The 21,455-nt window shown below is 41.6% G+C and overlaps 1 protein-coding gene across 1 annotated transcript in view; it reads left to right on the forward strand.

Moving 5' to 3' along the window:
- Nucleotides 1-975: 975 nt before the first annotated feature.
- Nucleotides 976-21,455, forward strand: part of LOC309719928 (collagen alpha-1(XIII) chain-like) — a gene marked incomplete at its 3' end in the record, with an annotated part of 34,166 nt that continues 13,686 nt past the window's right edge. Inside the window, exons 1-2 of the mRNA XM_082556356.1 lie at nucleotides 976-1,666; nucleotides 11,125-11,194. Of these exons, the coding sequence (XP_082412482.1) occupies nucleotides 1,382-1,666; nucleotides 11,125-11,194 (355 nt within the window). The 5' untranslated portion in view covers nucleotides 976-1,381. The remainder of the gene's footprint in view (nucleotides 1,667-11,124; nucleotides 11,195-21,455) is intronic.

Below are 21,455 nucleotides of genomic sequence, written 5' to 3' on the forward strand. Positions count from 1 at the left end.
AGTTCATGTTCCATCTCTGCATTTTGGTCCGCCCAAAAAGCAGAACCACAATAAGTAAAACCAAGAAGGCCCAAACACTAAACACATGTGAAAACCAACAAATCATCACTATCTAGAATAATTGCTTAACACTGAGAAATTCACATAACTCAACATAAAGTGAAACAAGACAAAACACAGATACTGGAACAGACAAAGCCTTTGAATATGGATATAAAGAGAAACAGTATAACCTAATGATGGCCTCCTTTACTCTTTGGACCTTTTATTATTCTAGCACAAACACCTTTTTCTCCCCAAGTCTGTGTCATTTATCACGAAACACTGAGGGGAGAGTTCCCACATGGCACTGCTTGTCAGTCAATTGTCCAATTACTGTTGAGCCTCTGAAAATTGTGGACTTTCTATAAAAATGGTGGTTACTCCTAAAGGCTTAATGGTTTGTTTAACCTCTTGAATTAAAGCAGAAACTCTCCACTTAAAAAACCCCAAACAGAAATGATGTTGCTCTTTGAGGGAAAAGAAAGAAATAAAAGTTCATAGATGATATTGTCCTGGCTCATGTTTGGTGTAAACTTGGATTCTGTTGTTATTTAAAGTTGTGGGTTGTGCAGCTTGAACTACTCTTATGTGGACTGTGTCAGAAAACAGTTTGAGAACCACAGGTTTAAAACAGAGTTTCTGTTTTTCTCATAGTTCACAGGCGACTGAGCGGGCACCATGGAGCTTATTGTGAACTGTAAATCACTCCAAACTACTCTAGCGTGTTGCTATATAATCTATCCTGGCGTGGCGAACTTGAATCTGCACAGAACAAGTTCACAGAAGCTAGCAGATCCTCTAAACGAGATCATTGTGGTACGTTGTTTTGAGCAGCAGTCAGCGGGCACTCAGTATACCCGCTGTGTGACTTTGCGTCCTGGCTTTGCGCACCTAAAAATACCCCTGTCCAAGTACACGGATCAAAGGGGGTAGCAACACTGGCGAATCCCGCCCCGCCATTTAACCTAAAACCTCTCAGAGGAGGAGCATGCAGTGTGAGCAAAGAGCCGGCGACTTCCAGAGTTGTACAGAGGAGCGGGAGACTGGTTCGGTTTACAGGGACTGTCCTGTAGCACATAGTGGAATCGCTCTGAAGTAGCGAATGGGACAAACGGAGCCGAACACAAAGGAGTAAGACAGCGGAAGACTCGGACACGGAATGTTTCGGTTTTGAAGGTTTATGTAATTACTCATATGAGTGCAGCCAGATTGGTAAAGAACGGCAGAGTTTACTCAGTATAAACAGCCTCCTGCAAAGTTACAGATCGCCAGGATTCTTTCTGCGCAACTGTACACCTGATGAGCTTGGGGATTGTTGGGTGCACAGAGCCACACTCACATGTCTGAAATGGAACAGGAAAAGAAGTGGGGAGTCGCTGGTAAACCAGGTGAAAAGAGGCGCGTTGGCTTGAAGCAGCCGCTGTGGAGAGATTTGTCTTGCGTGACGTTTTGCATCGCGGTGTCCGTGCTGTCTGTTGGAGTTTGGATCGTAGTGTTTGTGCGGACGTCGGAGCTGCAGTCCAGGATAGTAAGTCTGGAACAGCAGCGGCTTTCTGCGTGGATGCTGTCCGTGGAACAGGTGGAGCCCGTCATCCTGGGTCGTCTCGACCAGATCCTGGAAGAAGTAAGAGTCGCTTAAAATGATGAAAAGATTTTTTTTTTTTTAATGATAAACAGAAATGTTTTTGCGCTGCCCCCCACCACACACAATTAATTTCTTTTGGAAAATAATTTTAGACGATTCTCTCTACAGCTGGTGATATAAGTGTATTGGTGTTTTCTGGATGCAGAGATCACAGAGGTAATAGTAGAGACTGTCATGATAAAGCATCAGTGAATCTCTCATTTAAGTATAGATATATGTATTTCCAGCGCTCTTATTCAAAGAGATGCTCCCTTGCTCTTAAACAAAGCACTGTGGCATCTCCAAAGTACAACATTAAGAAGTTGCACAGGTGTTACATGCGTTTATCTTCTCTGAGATAACAGTGTGAAGGGCTCTCGGTGGCTGTTCACATCTGTTGCTTCTAAAGTTGCCCTCAGCGCTGCCCTCCAATTGATCACAGCTACACCAACAAGCACCTAACAGCCTGCACGGTGTTTAAAGATCCACAGGGAGCCGACTTTCCCTTCCTCTGTTTGCTGTAGCCCGGCTTTTAACCCCCCCCCCACACACACACACACATACACACACTCACTCCTCGACCCCTTTCACTAGGGCCAGCATAATGCATTTAACAGGAGGAAAAATGAGCACGTGGTGGTTAGTGCAGAGCTTGCTTGCAGTCTCAGACCTGAAGTCAGTCACTCACCTAAACCCTTATACCTCAGTCAAAGGAGGCAGACTACATGTACAAGTGTCCCGTAGACCACCAGCTACTCAGACAGTATTTTATATTAATCATGTCTGTCAGTGATGGTCATCAGTTAGCACAACAATAGCTGGAATTTAGGCTGTGTGCTTTTCTTGCTAAAGATGGATGTCAGTCTTAGTCCAAATATAGCCCAGGGAGGGTGTCAAATTCTGGAGCCACGGTACTTTTGAAAAGAAATCTTGGGATTACAAAATGACATAGAAAGCCAGTGATTTTACTTGGGTTTATGGCTACTTTGATAGAAACTTTGTATAAATGCAAACGTTTATTTCCTCTGAGCAAATGATAACGTTATTAAATGGTATAAATCTAAAAGTAGTTTATTTCTTTGCAGTGACAGTTTGAGGTGTAGGGCCTACTAACATATGAGTGAAAACAAAACAAACAATAATAAAAAGACAAAGTGAAGTTTTACGGCCAGTTGGGGCCATTCAAAGGTCCAGTTTCAGTGCCTGTGCCTCCAGGGGGGCCCAGTGGGGAGGATCTGTTTCCAGACAGGCCCAGGGTGATGTAGCTTGTCTCTTTGTTTAGCACTGTGAGTATAAACTGTCATTATTAATGGGACATGAGCACAGATGTGCCTTTCTATACAGAAAGAGGATGGCAGAGAAATCTGTGGGATTTTCTCCCAGCGCTGTCCAGAATCAGCCACCCTGTTTCCTTCAGTGATGACCGATTTCCTCTGTCGTGGAAAATATGGCCAGGAGTCCTTATTGTTATTCCAGTAAAATCTGGAGTGCAGCACAATCAACTAGTTTACTGCATAATGTTCCAGGTATAGTTTGTTTGCAGTCCTGGGGAGGAAGTTGCATCTTTTTACCTTGACGTTAACACTACATATACTATTGCAATACTCTATATTGCCATAATTATTTACTCGCCCATCTAAATAATTGAATTCAGGTGTTCCGATCAGTCTCCTGGCCACAGATGTGTAAAATCAGGCTTGTCAGCGTACAGACTCGAAGAATCCCAGCGTGCTACTGTGATTGGATGTTACCTTGCAACAGGTCCAGTCATAAAATGTCCTCGCTACTGAATACGTCGAACTCAGGAGGCAGAACAGGTCAAGTACTAATCAGAAGGTTCGTGGTTTGGCTGCTCCAGCCGCCATGTATCCTTGGGCAAGACGCGAAGCCCATGTTGCTCATGAGATGCATCCATAAGAGTATGAATGTGTGAATGTCAGACAGAGAGGACTGATGTAGACAGAAGTGCTTGTAGGAATTGTAAAAAGCTCTTTGAGTGTAAAACCCGAACCGGCCTGTTTACAGAGACGGCCTCTTTTACTCCTCTTCCAAACCAAAATTAGATTAGATTAGATAGAACTTTATTAATCCCTCGGGTGGGTTCCTCTGGGAAATTCGATTTCCAAAAAGCACAGCACCGACAGAAGTTTCAGAGTTACAGAATATTATATATATATATACACACACACACACACACACACACACACACACACACACACATATATATATAAATACAGAGACAATATAAATAAAATATACGAAGGGGATAAATAGAATAAATAGGAATAAAAAATAAAAATACAAGTGAATGAATTGCACATTTCGAGTATTGAGGTCTATTGCACTGTTGACTATTTACAAAAGTATTGCACAAAAGGTATTGTACAGTGAGGTGCAGAGGCACTACAGCTTAGTTGTTCCCCCCTCCTTTGTCCTCCTGTTTCCCCTCCCTCTCCCCTCCAGAGAGGAGTTAAACAGTTTGATGGCGTGTGGGACAAAGGAGTTTTTAAGTCTGTTAGTTCTTGTCTTGGGGAGAAGCAACAAAAAATGTGGCATCTTCCAAAGAGTAACCTTTAACCTTTAGGTGCAAATATACTCTTGTGTGTTGTGCCATGCATTTATAGAGTGGCTGTTTGGTGCGAGCACTCCCAGCTGCACTGTACAGGATGCACTATGTTGTTGCTCCCAAACACTATGCCTGCTACTCTCCACCTTTTAGTTTTAAAACTGCAGAGCTCCTACAGTTTATATAATCTACCAGTCAAGATGACAGAAGTTTGCACCGCACCTATTGATCTTTGAAATCAGGTGCTTTTACTTCCTTTGTCAGAAGTGCATAAAACGAAGCCCCCAGCCATCCAGTGTACCTTTACAAACATCTGGAAGAATGGGTCAGTCCTGTAATATGATGCCGTAAATCAGTCTGCTCTCCCACAAACAAAGATAAGAGGTATCATCACAAAATGGAAGCGTTTAGGAATCACAGAGTGGCACACCTCAGAGAGTTGCAGAGTAATGAGGTGCCTAATACACTCAACAAAAATATAAACGCAACACCTTTGTTACTGCTCCCATTCCCCATGGGATGGACGTAGAGACCTAAAATTCATTCCAGATACACAATATAACCATCCCTCCCAAACAGTGGTCACAAATCAGTCCAAATGTGTGGTAGTGGGCACATCTGCTATATTGAGATAATCCATCCCACCTCACAGGTGTGCCACATCAGGATGCTGATCTGACATCATGAGTAGTGCACAGGTGTACCTCAGACTGCCCACAACAAAAGGCCACCCTGGAATGTGCAGTTTTTTGCACTATTGGGGGTCTGGGGACCCAGAACCGGTCAGTATCTGGTGTGACCACCATTTGCCTCATGCAGTGCAACACATCGTCGCATGGAGTCTATCAGATTGTCAATTGTGGCCTGTGGAACGTTGGTCCACTCCACTTCAATGGCTGTGCGAGGTTGTTGGGTATTCGTGGGAACTGGTACACGCTGTCGTATACGCCGGTCAAGCACATCCCGAACATGCTCAATGGGTGACATGTCCGGTGAGTATGCTGGCCATGCAAGAACTGGGACATTCTCAGCTGCCATCTGCCCTGAACAATGTGAACCATGATTCATCCGTGAAGCGCACACCTCTCCAACGTGCCAGACGCCATCGAATGTGAGCATTTGCCCACACAAGTCTGTTACGGCGACGAGCTGGAGTCAGGTCAAGACCTCGATGAGGACGACGGGCATGCAGTTGAGCGTCCCTGAGACGGTTTCTGACAGTTTGTGCAGAAATTGTTTGGTTGTGCAAACCAATTGTTCCAGCAGCTGTCTGGGTGGCTGGTCTCAGACGATCTTGGAGGTGAACCTGCTGGATGTGGAGGTCCTGGGCTGGTGTGGTTACACGAGGTCTGCGGTTGTGAGGCCGGTTGGATGTGCTGCCATATTCTCTGAAACGCCTGTGGAGACGGCTTATGGTTGAGAAATGAACATTCAATGCACGGGCGACAGATCTGGTTGACATTCCTGCTGTCAGCATGCCAATTGCACGCTCCCTCATTGCTTGTGGCATCTGTGGCATTTTGCTGTGAGACAAAACTGCACATTCCAGGGTGGCCTTTTGTTGTGGGCAGTCTGAGGTACACCTGTGCACTACTCATGATGTCAGATCAGCATCCTGATGTGGCACACCTGTGAGGTGGGATGGATTATCTCAATATAGCAGATGTGCCCACTACCACACATTTGGACTGATTTGTGACCACTGTTTGGGAGGGATGGTTATATTGTGTATCTGGAATGAATTTTAGGTCTCTACGTCCATCCCATGGGGAATGGGAGCAGTAACAAAGGTGTTGCGTTTATATTTTTGTTGAGTGTACATAAATTCTGCCTACCCTCTGCTGACTCAGTAGATGCAGACTTTCATAAATGCATCTGTGATGGATGTCCACGGCCAAACGACCGCTGTGGGGTTAATGTGTAGGTCGGCCAGTCTATCTCAAGTCTATCTTATACTCCATCATTCAGCACAATATTCATACAAAATCATTCATACAAAATGTATTAATATTTTTTAGTACTAATCATTATTTTTGACAACCGTCGCTATTAATATGTTTATGTGCCCATGTAAACACCGTTGGCTGACAGTTTCAGTGCAAATGAAACGCTGCAGCTGAGCAACAAGCTTTGAAACGAGACAAGCAAAAATCCCTCATTTGAACTTTGTCATAAAGTTTAGTTTATGACAAAGAAAATGATTGTTTTCATAACAGTCCGTCAATGAGTCCTGTACATGTGTTAAAATCAGGGTTGGACACATATTTGAGCAACATATATCTGTTAGACTGTCGCTTTCACAGCACAAAACCTTTGAACCAGAGTATTAAAATGAACCACAAAAGTGATATAATACGCAGTATTATTATTAAGCAGTAGCAATAATGCTATAATGAGTGGTGGCCCCATGATCGGAAGGTCGGGGGTTCGATTTCCCTGAATAGCTACCCTGAGGTACCCCTGAGCAAGGTACCGTCCCTACACACCGCTCCCCGGGCGCCCAATGGCTGCCCACTGCTTCACTGAGTGAGAGGAATTTCCCCACGGGGATCAATAAAGTATACATTATTATTATTATTATTATTATTATTGAGTAATCCTAAAACTATAGACGATGTCAGAAACACAGCTGTGGCAGTGAGTAGAGCAGCACCACCTCCTGTTGTTGGAGTGAAAGGCCGCTCCAAAGATACCCTGGCAGAGTCAAAATAAGCTTCGTGTTAAGTCCTGCAGGGGTTAAAAGCCTGCAAAGGAAATGAGAACACTCTGGCTGTAATTACTAAACTCTAAATGCAACAGTTTTGTTAAACTAGTTGAATTAAAGTTGAGAGCGTGCACTTCACTCTCACTGCGATTGTTGGTAGTGTGCAGAGGCAAGACTACAAAAGCAGACTGTGCAGATACGTGTTAGGATGAATGGAGATGCATTCGAGTGTAGGAGAATATTAATGTCAGGAATTTTAAAGGCAGTGCGTCTGACAGACTCCTGTTTCTGTGACCTTTGACATGGGCAGAGCTGATTGCTGCAGACGAACTGATTCTTCACTCTCTATTATTCCCATTATGTAGCCTAGAAGCTGTGTCTTTAAGTATTGTTGCAGGCTGCCTGGCTCCCTTAAAGCCGCTAAAGATTTCTCCAGTTGTGAGTGGGGTCTGCCAATATCAACCGAATAAATTCCTGAAAGGATTCATGAATAATATGAAGTGGGCTAAGAGAATTTTGAGTGCAGTCCTACAATTGCTTCCACATGATAGTTTTGAAGGACATGAGCGCTAAAGTTTGGTTATTTCATGGCAGTGTGATCTCTCAGTTTCACATGTAACCCTCTACTTAAGGAATAAAGCACTCACAGAATGCCTGCAGGACGCAGTTTACTGACATTGGGCTGCTCTCCAGCCATTATGCTTCTTAAAGTTTGAAACAAAGCACTTATTAGATCATTGAACAGTGAAACTGCCGTAAATTGGACTCAGGCTCCGTCTAACAATGAGGAGTCGTTATAAGCAGTTTTGAACTTCAGCACGCTGAAAGTTTTCACCCTTATATAACAACCTTAGTTATGCTCATGTGACACATTTGCCCGTTTACACGATAACTAAAGTGGACACCAAACTAACAGGCACTACTGAAGCAGTGGTCAGAATCACAGTATCTTCATAACATCCCCTTCAACACCTGTTGCAGGCATCTAAATGCCTTCCTGGCATTCGTCTGCCAGTAACCAACACCAGCGAGACCCAAAGCTGTGATGTCGAGAATGTACTCGGATGGTTGTGTATTTTGTTCAGTGTCAAATGATATAAGCATTTAAAAAAATCAAAGCTATTCAATAAAGTCTGATTTTCACAACAGTCACAAAACTTTCATTTTTATGATAAAGGTTTTGTGATGCTACCTACCTACCTATTGATGTGAATTCTTTTTGTACACACGATAGCAAAACGAGCAAGACATGACATGAAAAAGGGACCAGTAGCTCATGTCACGTCAGTATTCATGCAAAGCCGGTTGCTGTGTCCACACGGCGTGATTGATAGTCAGAGCCAACCCCCTATCCTTAACTTATCCCAACCCTAAAGCTGGAGTTGCCACAGCTGACTTTGGTGAGGTTTGGTGATGACCAGTGGAAGAAATGCTTCAAATAAAGTCTCTTATGTATGAAAATGCTGCATTGTTACATTTTTCAGAGAAATCAGAGGTAGTTGATCAGAAAAATGTTCTGAAATTTGATGATTTGAGATGAATGACCCTACAGATTCTTTGAAATAACTCACACAAAGTCTCTTGTGAGCAGATGTTGAACTGAGCTGAGCTATCGGGAGCTATTGTGGTGAATTTCCAAACCGAGTGGGTGAATCCACTCAGCACGATTAGCTTAAATTCAGATGAACGTCTGGTGCACTTGATAAGAACACCACAGCTGTTCTGCAACAGTTCAGCATAATGCATTCATGTAAACTCAAAGGACCACTATTAACTGTGCACCTGGTATTTTCATGCAACCTTTCAATAAGATGAAGTTAGTATATCTCAGCTTGCAAGATGTTTCACAACAATAACCCCAAAATTGTATATAATGTACACTGTGTCTGTTTAAAAAACTAAATAAGGACATTACCACTCCTACCTTCTTCTTTCTGGTCCTGTCTTTCTTACATTTTGCTTCATCTCTGAAGCGACGTTATGTCAAAGTCTTTTGACTTCCTGGGAAACACAACTGCTGTCTTTAAATTGGTGCGCATATTGTGTGACAAACTGCACAATGTTTGTTAAGTTGTTAGAAACTTGCCACTTTAAAAGCATTAAGCTCTTTATCCTCACTCGTTCCTATAGTGTTAGCTAGATGCTGAAATACTGTGACCACAACGTACCTGTTCTATAAATGCGCTTCATCTCTGTTCTGTGAATATCAAGCTGTAAATATGATGTTTCCCCCTCTGTCATCTTTTCATAAACCATTTAGGTTTAATTGGATTTAATGTGGGTGTGGTGATTGGCACTGTTGCTAGCCGGTCATGTAGTTACCGGGGTTAGGTTAGCTGGTGACTCTAAATTGTCCGTAGGTATGAATGTGCCAGTGTCTGTCTGTCAGTGTGAGACTGGCCACCTTCCAGGGTGCCTCTCGCCTTCTGTTAGCTGGTACAGTGACCTTGAAATACGGGGGAATAATGACATTTCTCTTTTATGCATCATGTCGTCATAATCAAGTGATCAAGCCTCTGATCAAAGTTTCTTATAATTCTTCCCTCGTAAGGACAGTCTATGGCATGAAGTCAAGCTCAGCACACGCATGCACAAAGAAGCCATCGCGCACACCAGCGCCTGCTTTGCGACTGCTGCAGCTACTCCATGTTCTCGTAGCTCAGCTGAATCTGGCTTGAGTCAGTTTTGACAGACGTTCTTGGAGCTGTTTGCTTGGTTGCTAAATTTTAATGACTTGGGGTTATCTCTGTGCAGCTAACCAGCTGGTTAACCTTCGTTATGTCTGTTGTAGAGTGACGGGGAAATGCCACACAACTTGTCGGTTGTCACTGCTAAGGAGCTTGGAAAATATACTGCTAAACTATTTCCTGTACGATTTTTAATTTTAACTTACTAACTAGTCTCACACCGTTTGTCGTAGAGATGCTGTTCGAGCGGCTCTTTTGTGCGATGAATGCTTCTATTCAGATTTTAAAAATTTTGGACAGTTCCTAAAATATTCCAGGTAAGGTTGTGAATTCAAGTAGAGCATGGATGCTTTTAAGGATCAAGCATGGTAGAACTGTATGCTCTGTGGAATGACACCACAGTAATGTAAAAGCACACTGCGCCACTTTCTTAGGTACACTTGCAGGGTGCTTCAGATTGTGTCTGGGATTTTGTCTGAGGGTGTAGCTGGGTGCACTGGGATGTCTCCTGATAAACCTGCTACATAAGGAACATGTTGTCTGACTTTCTTCCCTGTGCATCTTTGCTGATTTGTTGAAGTTGTGAGTTTTACGAGTTGTCTTTACATGTTTGTCTTTTCTTTTCCGTATGGTTTAACAGAAATGTTTTCTGCCTGACGTTGCAGGGTCCTGATTACCCCAAGTTTGTGTTCCACAGGGTGGTGGGACTCAAATATTAGGTAGTGTTCCGTGTGTGTGGGCTTCTGGTAAACTTCAGTCGTCCTCAGTGCACACAAACTGTACATCTTTGTGTCTTCCCTGGTGAACTTTATATGTCAAGAGTTGATGGGAGCAGTGAAGGATTTTACTTATTGGGTTTTTATTTTTGAAAACAGAACATCTTTCCCAGTGGTTAGGTGCTGTCTGCTTGAAGGAGCCAAGGGTGTCACTTTCCACTTCCTCCATGTAAAAGTTGGCTACAATGGGTTACAAAAGTGTGGTGGTGAGGCAGTGCTGTAACAAATCTGACTGGGGGTACAGCTGGGTCTGTTTTCTAGGGAACTGTCAGTTATCTGATGGTCTCCACTGCTTCAGGTATATAAGTGATGAGACCACATCACTATGGAAGGACACCATCTGGATTCAGCTCAAGTTTGCAGAGCGTCAGTCGAGTGTTTGATGTGATGGGGTGTGCTCTCCATGAGGGGATTTAGGATGTTGGTGATGTGCTTGGAAATGTTGCAGGTGGCTGAGTTAATCCTGCTAACAATAGGTCGACTTATGTTTAGATCTTCGCTATAGCATAAGGTGGTGGTCTGTGGGGCAGTCAATAGCTCCCCCCACCCTCAAGTTGTTGTAGACAGCTGATGACTTTTGTTTTTGTAGAGGCTTTTTTTATCTCATCTTCAGACTTCATAAGAATGGCTGTCACTGAGAACTGCAGTAGTTTCAGTGAGATGTTCAGTTGAGTGAACAACAGTAACCTTCAGTTTAACATTCCTCTGTTCTTTGTCTCACACAGAAGCTTGCAGCGCGACTACCAAAGACGCGGGATGTGAGAGAAGTTTCCCACAGCTGCCTGTGTCCCCCAGGTACGTTCCTCAGTTATTCACTTATCCACCGGTTGCTTACTTTCTGATGGACTTGATTTCATTTGTCACCGTTATTCAACATAAGAAACTGCAGCTTACTGTAGCTTCATAGTTGTTGTTTTGATATTGCTGTTATTGATACTTTTATTCTGCGTTGACAGTGGACATCCAGAATATGACGCTATAACATGTGCTTTCATTAGTTATTAAGAGAAGCTTTTGTTATTCAGCTTCATGGACGTAATGCTGATAACTAGCTGTAAGTAAAACGAGGAGCTGCAGAGTTTCCCAGCTGGGATACAACCTGGACAGGTCACCAGTGTATCGAAGGGCACCTGCAAGCATCACCTTAAATTACTAGTATAGCTCTATAAGTTATTTGTACAAAGGCTTAAATAACTGCCCACTGTCGAGGGTACAAGGGTAGTACTTTAGAGAGTGATTATCTTGCCTGAAAGTACATTAGCTACTTTATTTCCTGAGAGTGTGGATCTGAACTATTGCCTTGTTTTGAGTAAACAGTAAGGTCTGGTGTGTTTTACTGTGGTACAACTTGTTGTCCATCTGGAACTTTGGTCTTGTGTTCTTCAGCCTAAAGCATCTAAAAACAGGGTTGAAGGTGAACGGTGAAGTGTATTTGGAGCTCAGCGGGCAGCCAGGAACTTTCTATATTACATCATGCAAACCTATGTGGCATCATTGAAGCACTTTCACATGGAAATGGTTGTGGTAAAAATCCCATACCTGAAACAGTCTAGTTATAAGTTGGACAGGGTGTCATTCTGGTTCTGAGAGCCTTCATGTTGTCAGTTTATTTGTTAGTCAGAGCAGACACACCAGCTGCTGTGACTGTTTATCAGGAAAACCGACTAATTCAGCCACAACTGTGGCAGAAAAGTGTTTAGAAAAAAAGCACCTTCAGGTTCAGGTTATTCTGAAATTGCCCCATTTATGCATTTATTCCAGCATCTTTGTTTAATCATGTGGGTTTTTAGCACGATTATCTGTAAAAATGGCTGCACTTTCCTTACAGTTCTTGCATTAGTATTGTTCAATCCCTTGAAGGAAAGCTAAACACATCTTGATTGTTTGACTTAAAGTCCAGTGTGGTGGTCTGGAGAAGCATCACTACAAAAACATATGGACTAAACTATAGTTAGTGAGCTTTGAATCCATGTATAGCTGCCACCAGCTCGCTGGAAGTCACCCTGTCTATTTTGCTGCATGGATTTTGTGATATATTCACATATATATGTGAATATATCAGCTGATCCAGCACGCTGGTGCTCGTGTTCTCACTAGAACCAAGAAAATAGAGCACATAACTCCAGTTCTAAAGTCATTACACTGGCTCCCTGTAGCTCAGAGAATAGACTTTAAAGTGCTTTTATTAGTGTATAAATCCTTGAATGGGTTAGCACCAGAGTACATTAGAGATCTGCTGTCATGGTACAAACCATCCAGATCAGTTAGCCCCTCCAGCTCTCGTTTACTGACCGTCCCCAGAACCAGAACTAAACATGGAGAAGCAGCTTTTAGTTTCTATGCTCCTCACATCTGGAACGCACTATCAGGAGAATGCAAAGCTGCAGAGACACTGAACTCTTTTAAGTCTAAAATTAAAACCTACTTATTTAGACTTGCTTATGAGTAACTGATCCTATTATGGCTCTCTACCTGTTTGTTTTTGATTTTTCATATAAGTTATTGTCTTGATTATTGTTTTATCGTAAATGCTTTCTTCTAAATGTTTTTCTTGTATTTTTACCTTTTAAAGTGATTTATGTCCATTTTATGTGTTTTATTTTAATCATGTAAAGCACCTTGAATTGCCTTGTGCTGAATTGCCTTGTGCTGAATTGCCTTGCTCTACAAAGCCCCCCCCCCCCCAGTGTCCACCCGGTGCCTGCCACTCAGCACCAACCACATATCCACTACATCCAAATGGCTGCCATGATTTGATTATTTTCAGGGCCAACTGAGAGGCAGAACTCGGAGACCTAGATGAAAACAAACAAAAACATATTCTTTAATCCCAAAGGGCTCAATTTTAGGCCCACTGCTCTTTTTACTGCATATATTGCCTCTGGGTTCCATCCTTAGATGGCATCAGATCTCTTTTCATTGTTACACTGATGGCTGCCAAATGTATTTAGGATGGATCTCCATAAAACCTCTCTTGACATGTCTAGATGACATTAAAGCTTGGTTTTATTTTCATTAACATTTAAAAAGCTCAAAGCCAACAGAGGTGCTGGTGTTTGGACCCAGTGGTCCCTCTGAGTCCTCCTCTGCAGAACCTTGGGACTCCTGGAAGTTTATTTTAAACGGTGATTTTAAATTGGACAGCCAAATTAGAGCAGCAGTGAAGTCCAGTTTTTATCATTTAAGCTGACTGTCAGCAGTGAAATCTTTTCTTTTGAGGCAGCACTTTGAAACAGTGATCCATGCTTTTATTTCTTCTTGTCTGGACGACTGTAACTCACTTTATGTGGGGCTCAGTCAGTTGCTCTCACGTCTGCAGCTGCACGACTGCAAACAGGAACCTGTAAAAGAGAGCATACAACCTGTGCTGGCCTCACTGGCTGCCTGTGTCTTTTAGAGTTCATTTTAAAAATCTTATGATTGTTCTTAAACACTTTCACAATCTTGCCCCACCGTACCTATCTGAGCTTCCTCATCCCTACATCTCTTCGTCATGCTCCTGGAAGTACGAAGATCCAGGAGGAAGTTCAGAGGGGGCGGGCCTTTTCTATCGTGGCTCCTAAATAATGGAATAACTCGCCCTTGCATGTTAGAGAGGCCCCTTCCCTGTCCACTTTTAAAACATGTCTTGAAACACATTTTTATTCTTTGGCTTTTGGCCTCAGTGAGACTTAGTTAATAAGTAATTTAATTACAAGAAAAAGAACTAATTAATTATTTTACTTTTTTCTTTAATTTGGCTTTTATTTATATCTTATGTATAAGTTAACTTATGTATAAGTGCCTTATAAATAAATATGATGATAATGATAATCCGAGTACAGTGTTTAAAATTAGTATTGCACACGTAAATATATTTCTAAAGTTAACCTGAAGTTCTCATCAGGTGTTGGTAACAACCCATCCAGTCCACACATGCAAAACATTAAACCATAGATGTCCATAAATTAGGTGATGTGTAATAATGAAATATGACGCACAGGAGAAGTATTAAACACAGTTACTGAAATGTATGTAATACCTACAGAAACCAAACACATGGTGAGTGAAGAGCGGTGAGAGGAGAATTACTCCATCATGGGAAGGCCTCAGCAAAACAAGCTGATTTTAACATAACCAAGGGTGGGTCAGAAGTAAGCCAGCAGACTGAGAGCAAAGTGCTTCATTGGGGTGCACTATAAAGGTGTTTAGGATAGCTAGGCATGATTATTCAAGACCTCATATGTGAAAAGAAGGACTTAAAATTAGATTCTGCATTTCACAAGGAGCCAATGAAGGCCAGCAGATATCGTCAGACACATTGCTAATGGCTAAATAAGCCTTTTATCCAGAGTCTGAATGTTCAGTGAGAGTCTGGTTTACTCTCCAGGGGAAAATGATCAAGGAAAATTTGCATATTTGAACATCAGAGTGTCTATTAATAACGATCAAGGATAAAAACAACAAAACGGGGAAGGAATTCTGTTTACCGTACTGTTTACAGCTGAGACAAATAATGACCTCATCAGCGTGTCAGAGCACAGTTTAGATAATGACAAGCCCACAAACAGACTATCCTCACTTATCTTTCTATTTCAGGTTCATTTTTCTGTCTTTAACACCTAATGTGTCATATTTGATACCTGCGCTTTTGTCCGTTTTTGAGACTTCTGCATCATTAGTGTGATCGGCAGTCTGAGTTGCTTGATAAATAAAACTATATACGATACGTGCCGCCTCCTTGAGAGGCTCCTTTTAGACAATGAAGAGTAGAAGTTACAGAATCCAACGCGATAATGATAAAGCATTGGCATGTCACAAGTGTTGGATTCTGTCTTTTTTGTTGTACTCTGTAATTAGTTTTGCAGTAAATTTAGTGTTTCCTATACATAGATCATACCTGGGAGAGCTGTGGCTCAGGTGGTAGAGCGGGTTGTTTACTAAGCGGAAGGTTGATTCCTTAGTCTTCTGTCCAGATACCAGAGTATCGTTGGGCGAGATGGTGAAACCTAAGTTACCCCCAGTGTTCCATCGGCGTGTGAGGTTGTGGGACTTAGAAAACCTTTAGGCATACATACATGTAATAGCTGTATGGATGTCTGTGTGATTGAGAGCTGTTAGAACAGTCGTAGAACAGTCCCTTCTTTCTTATTTTGAAACTGTGAGACAGTCAGAGCACCAACCAGAAACTGAAGCTGGTCCAGAGCTGGTGTCCCAGTGCTGTGGCTCGCTGCAGTCCAGAACAGTTTAGTTGGAGTTCATCTGTGGGATTAGGAACTTATTATTTATCCATTAGTGTTTTTCCTCAAGTGTATATTATATTATCATTTATTTATGTAAAAGTTGATTGGGGATTTTTGTTGTCCTTATTAGTAGTATTGGCAACTTTTAATTATTAATAAAAGGCTTTTATTCTGAACATAAAGCTTTCTCCTGACTTTTGGGAACATTGTGATCACTTACAGGTGAAATAATAACACTCATTAACTCTTCATTGTGGCACCTGTTGAAGGTAATATAATAGAGAAGCAGAGAAATGGGCAGGCCTAAGGATCTGAGTGAGTTTGAAAGGCCAGATTGTGATGAATGGGTGAATGAGGAAAGTGCTTTGAGTCAAAAGTGCAAAAGGATGCACAGTGGGACCGAGGCAATGTGATGTTTTGGGCTACGTTCTGCTGGGAACCCTTGGGTCCTGCCATTACTATTGATGTTAGTTTGATACGTATCATCTACCTGATATTTGTTGCAGACCATGTACACCCTTGAATAACAATGGTTTTACCTGATGGCCGTTGATAATGTGCTCCACCACAAAGCAAAACTGGCCAAGGATTGTTTCGACAAGCACAGCGATGAGTTTGAGGTGTTGCCCTTGAAACTTTCCAGATCTCGATCACATTGAGCATCAGTAGGATGTGTGAGACACAAGCCTGATCCACTGAGGCCCCACCTTGCACCTTACAGGACTGTACAGCTGTTCTGGTAGTAGGTGGTCATAATGTTATGCCTGACAAAGTAATTCAAATTCAACAGTCATTCAACTGAACAAACTGAATAGAGTTCAAAAGTCCAAAAAGCAGGGACCACCGAGTCATTACACCTTGCTTCTTTTATTTGTTGTTCTTTCAGGAAAATATGCTACATTGTTATGTAATGATATTGAGCTACAGGCAAAGTAAATATACATTGTGCCGCTTGAAATAAGCTTGTAAAGGTCTGTTTAGCAACGATCAGAGGAAGTTTACATCATTATTACATAAACACAACTTGATGACTGCTTGTGTTTCTATATTTGTGAATGAAATCAAGTCATTGTTATGTTTCAGGACAAATAATACACTTTGTATATGTTACACAAGGTTTTCAGCAAGAACAGCCAATTGGGTAAAAAGTTAATCAAGAACTGAATGAACTTTGGCATCAGTTAGACAAGCTGACACAAAAGTGACGATAGCAGTGTACCCCAAAGACGATCACGATCACTATTATTATTATTATTATTATTATTAGTATTATTATTATTATTATTATTATTATTATTATTATCATTAACTCCTTTATTTAAACAAGCTCGTGGAGATGAAAATCTCGTTTTCAAGAGAGACAAAAAACAAAAATCAACAGATGACTACATTAAAAAAACAAGCACCCCTTACACATGACGGCAAAGTAAGAAAAACCATGAAGGGATACTAAAATGTATATTTATTACACGGAAACTATAACACAAGGCTTTGGAATATTTGGCGTGTCACAAACTGTAAACTCTCGTCTTCTGAATGAAGGTCTGCCTACGATGGACACCTTAATTGTTTCCCTTCCTGGTTATATATCAATCAATCAATCAATCAAAATTTATTTATATAGCACATTTTTAAGACCGAAGTACACGAAAGTGCTTTCCAGTAAAATCGCAGTACAAATAAAATCACAATAAAATATAAATTACAAATATATAAAATATAAGATAATTACATGATCTAAATACAGAGCCAGATGTAAATTACCCTAATTCGCCTTAAATGCCAGATCAAACAAATACGTTTTTAAACATGATTTAAAAGACTGAATGGAATCTGACGCGCGAATATGAAGAGGGAGAGTATTCCATAGCCTGGGTGCAGCAACGGCAAAGGCACGGCCTCCTCTGGTCTTCAGCCGAGACCTAGGTTGCACCAAGAGCAGTTGGCCCGATGATCTTAGTGCTCTCTGAGGGCTGTACAGACAGAGGAGATCAGCTAAGTAGTCAGGTGCCATATTGTTTAAAATTTTATAAGTAAACAATAGAATATTAAAATCAATTCGATATTTGATAGGAAGCCAGTGTAAATTTTTCAGAACAGGGGTGATAGAGTCAAACTTTCTAGTGCCGGTCAAGAGACGTGCTGCGGCATTCTGGACCAGCTGCAGACGCTGCAGAAGAGAAGATTGTAGAGTAAGTTACAATAGTCCAGTCTTGACGTAATGAAAGCATGAATGAGTTTCTCCATATCTTTGTGTGGTATGTAGGGTTTAGCCTTAGAGATTAGACGTAGTTGATGAAAGCTAGTTTTTACCACAGTAGAGACCTGTTTGTCAAGTTTGAAGGAACTATCCATGAAAACTCCAAGATTCCTGGCAGTATCAGTAAGGTAGTTAGCAACAGGCCCAAATGTGCCAGTCAATTGTCCCAGAGGCATATTTCGGTCAAAAACAATAATTTCTGTCTTCTTTCCATTTAAAGTAAGAAAGTTACGTGATAACCAGTCCTTGACATCACTCAGACAGTCAAACAGAGGATGTGGTGAGGATAAAGCATCCCCAGTCAGGTGAAGGTAGATTTGAATATCATCAGCGTAACAGTGAAAAGAGACATTGTGTTTTTCAAAAATGGAGCTCAAGGGCAACATATACAGAGAAAACAACACAGGACCCAGTACCGAGCCCTGGGGCACACCACAGCGGAAACGGGCAGAAGAAGAGGAATATTTTCCCATCGTGACGGAGAACGACCTCTCAGAAAAATATGATTTAAACCAAGATAAAACATTTCCTTTGAGGCCTACTACATGTTCCAATCTTGCCAAAAGGATATCATGATCAACCGTATCAAAGGCTGAGGTCAAATCCAATAGTACTAAGACCGCAGAGCGCCCAGAGTCAGCAATTAAGAGAAGGTCATTAAAGACTCTTAGTAGGGCAGTTTCGGTGCTGTGACGCGGTCTAAATCCAGACTGAAATTTATCACTTATACCGTTTCTCTCTAAATAGGTCTGTAGTTGCCGAAGCACTATTTTCTCTAAGAGTTTTGACATAAAAGGAAGTTTAGAAATCGGCCTGTAACTAGCTAGAATGTTACGATCAAGGGTACTTTTCTTGATAACAGGTTGCACGACTGCATGTTTAAAGACAGTCGGAACATAGCCAGATGACAGTGAGAAGTTCATTAGAAATAAAATACAAGACCCGATTGTATTCAATGCATCCTTAATGATACGAGAGGAAATAATGTCGTGCAAAGAATTTGAGCTTCTCAGATTATTAATTATTTCCTTTAAAGTCAAAAATGACACAGGTTCGAACTGTTGGAAAACCGTTGAACATTCAGAAGCTGGGGCTTGATTTACTACCAAAGAATGTGTGGCCCTTAACAATGAGATTTTTATCTATAAAATAATTTAGAAATTTTTCGCAGAGGGCCGGGGAGGCACCCATTGAAACATCCGAACAGGGATTAGCCACTGAATTAAAGATTTTAAACAGGACTCGAGGATTATGGCTGTTATTCGCAATAATGTTTGATAAAAAAGAAGTTTTTGCCATATAAACAGTTAATGTCCACGGCTGATCACCTGATACATGTTACAGTTTTGGAGACAACTGTCAATAACAGCTAGACCCTTGCTTTGCACATGCCCACTGTGTGTTCTCCAGCTCTCAGCACTTGGTATTTCTCATGCTTCTTCCTGATGTTACTGTCACATGATCAGTACTTCCTAACGTACTCATGGATCTTTCACTTAGCGTGCAGTCTCAGGGTGCTGGATTTGGGGTGAAACTCTCCATACGTGGTAAGGACCTTCCTTTTCTTGATGTCAGTGGCTTTTATCTTCTCCTTTCGCCATCTTATTATCTCAGCACTGGATCTGATGGCCAGAAGGTCGTAGGTGTTGACTACAAGTGACATTCTGTCATTGCTGTAGATCCTGGTGGTATGGACCAGTGAGTCGATGTCTCATTCACTCCTGACATACTGCTTGATGTAATGCATTTAGGGAGGTGGTTAACTATTGTGCCATTCTGTAGTTGGTAACCATTGTCGGTCTGGCTCAGGCTTCTCTGGCATGTGCAGAACAGCAGTGGGGACAGAGCATCTCCTTGGTAAATCCCGCACTTGGAGGTAACTTGTGCTCATGTATTGAATCATGTGCCTGTTCACATTAGATGCCTGATTGGAGCTTCTACGTTGGCTATTAGCCGGTAGTTGGATCGGACCGGCCCTTATGCTGGGACCAGGACAGTCTGGCCTTCAGTTGGCATTTCCCGGTGCATCTTGTCCATTAGCAGCTGGTTTGTGCTGCCACTTGCTCATGGAGTGCAGTTAGCTTCTTTAGCCAGTAGCTGTGAATTACTGGTGCTGTCCGATCCTTTGTCTGCCATTGTCATGGTTACTGGATCCAGTTCAATTCAATGTAGTTGTTTTTTTATATGTTTTCTTCATGGTGCCTTCCAGAAAATGGAACATTTGAAGACTAACAATAAATTGGCTTATAGACTACAATGTAAATTTAAGTTTAAGGTTTTCTTATTTCATGTTCAGTTTTAGTTTTGTTTTTGTATTTGTAGGATTTCTTGATGTCAGCTACTTCCTCTGTCTGTCAGCGGTATCCGTGATTATTACGTTTTCTATTCCTCATCACATGCTGTTTTCAGTTGCCTCAGGCAGGCGTTGGGAACATAATGGTGTGAGTCTGGTTTTAGCGTACAGCACTGGGACGCTTCATATATTGCCTTGAGGTCACTCTTGTTGTGATTTGGCGCTGTATCACCAAAACTGAAATGAATTAAATATTTAAAGGAAGGGTGAATTTAAAAAGGACAGATCTGCTGCCATCTTACCAGGATGATAAAGATGAAACGAAGTTTCACCAAGACAATGATGCCAAACACAGCCAAGGAAACTCTCAGCTGGTTTCAGAGAAAGAAATTAAAGCCGCTGGTATCGCACCTAAAATCTGTCCACAGCAGAAAAGATATGAAACAGGAAGTGCACCTGAAAACCGTGATGGATATTTTCCACCAACACTTTGGACAATCAGTTTTACTAACTTGGAGATTTGTTTATAACCTGACTACCAGGCTGCCAACTTGGTCCAGACAATGTTTCAAGTACTTCAGTCCAGAACACTGAAGTATGTTTGTGCTGAATAAAGACCGCCAAATACACAAGCAGTTCCGCCTAATTTTCAGAGTCACATGTTATTCCCATGGACTGCAAAGGTGTTTTCCAGATGGTTCTAAAATCAAACCAGCTTGCCGGCCACAGATTTGAGTACTAACGTTATTGTAGGTTGATCTGGTGTTTAGCCAGCATGCTCATTCACATTATCCCATTAGATCTGTTTCTGCTGGCTGTTTGCAACCTTAGAAATTCACAGCTTTACAGTTAATTCATGTTCACACATTTTAGGTTTTTGATAGTGTTAAATATTCCCTGTGTGAATATGACAAGCTCTTTTGCAGCAGTAAATATTAAGTATTAACAGTAGATCATTAATGTTTTACGTCATCCTGTACTTGGTGAGCAGGACTTTCACATCCAGTCTGAGAAACTCTCTGCATTGTGATCTGTTTCATTTGAATTGTTGAGGAAATCTTTTGGAAAACATTTCCGAAAATGCCATTTATGCTACAACGTTACCATGCCATCATTGGCCGAGGCATGGACCCTAAAGCACCTGTGAATATACACTCGGTATCTGGGACCAAGATATATAAGCCTCTAAATCTTGTTATACTCATTTTCCACCCAGAATGTTCAAGCTTCAGTTTTGACATATTTTGACTTATTTCTACATGTTTCAGTAGCCCACGGTGT

Source organism: Aulonocara stuartgranti, assembly GCF_965226115.1.
Source record: "Aulonocara stuartgranti genome assembly, chromosome: 13".
Lineage (NCBI taxonomy): Eukaryota > Metazoa > Chordata > Actinopteri > Cichliformes > Cichlidae > Aulonocara > Aulonocara stuartgranti.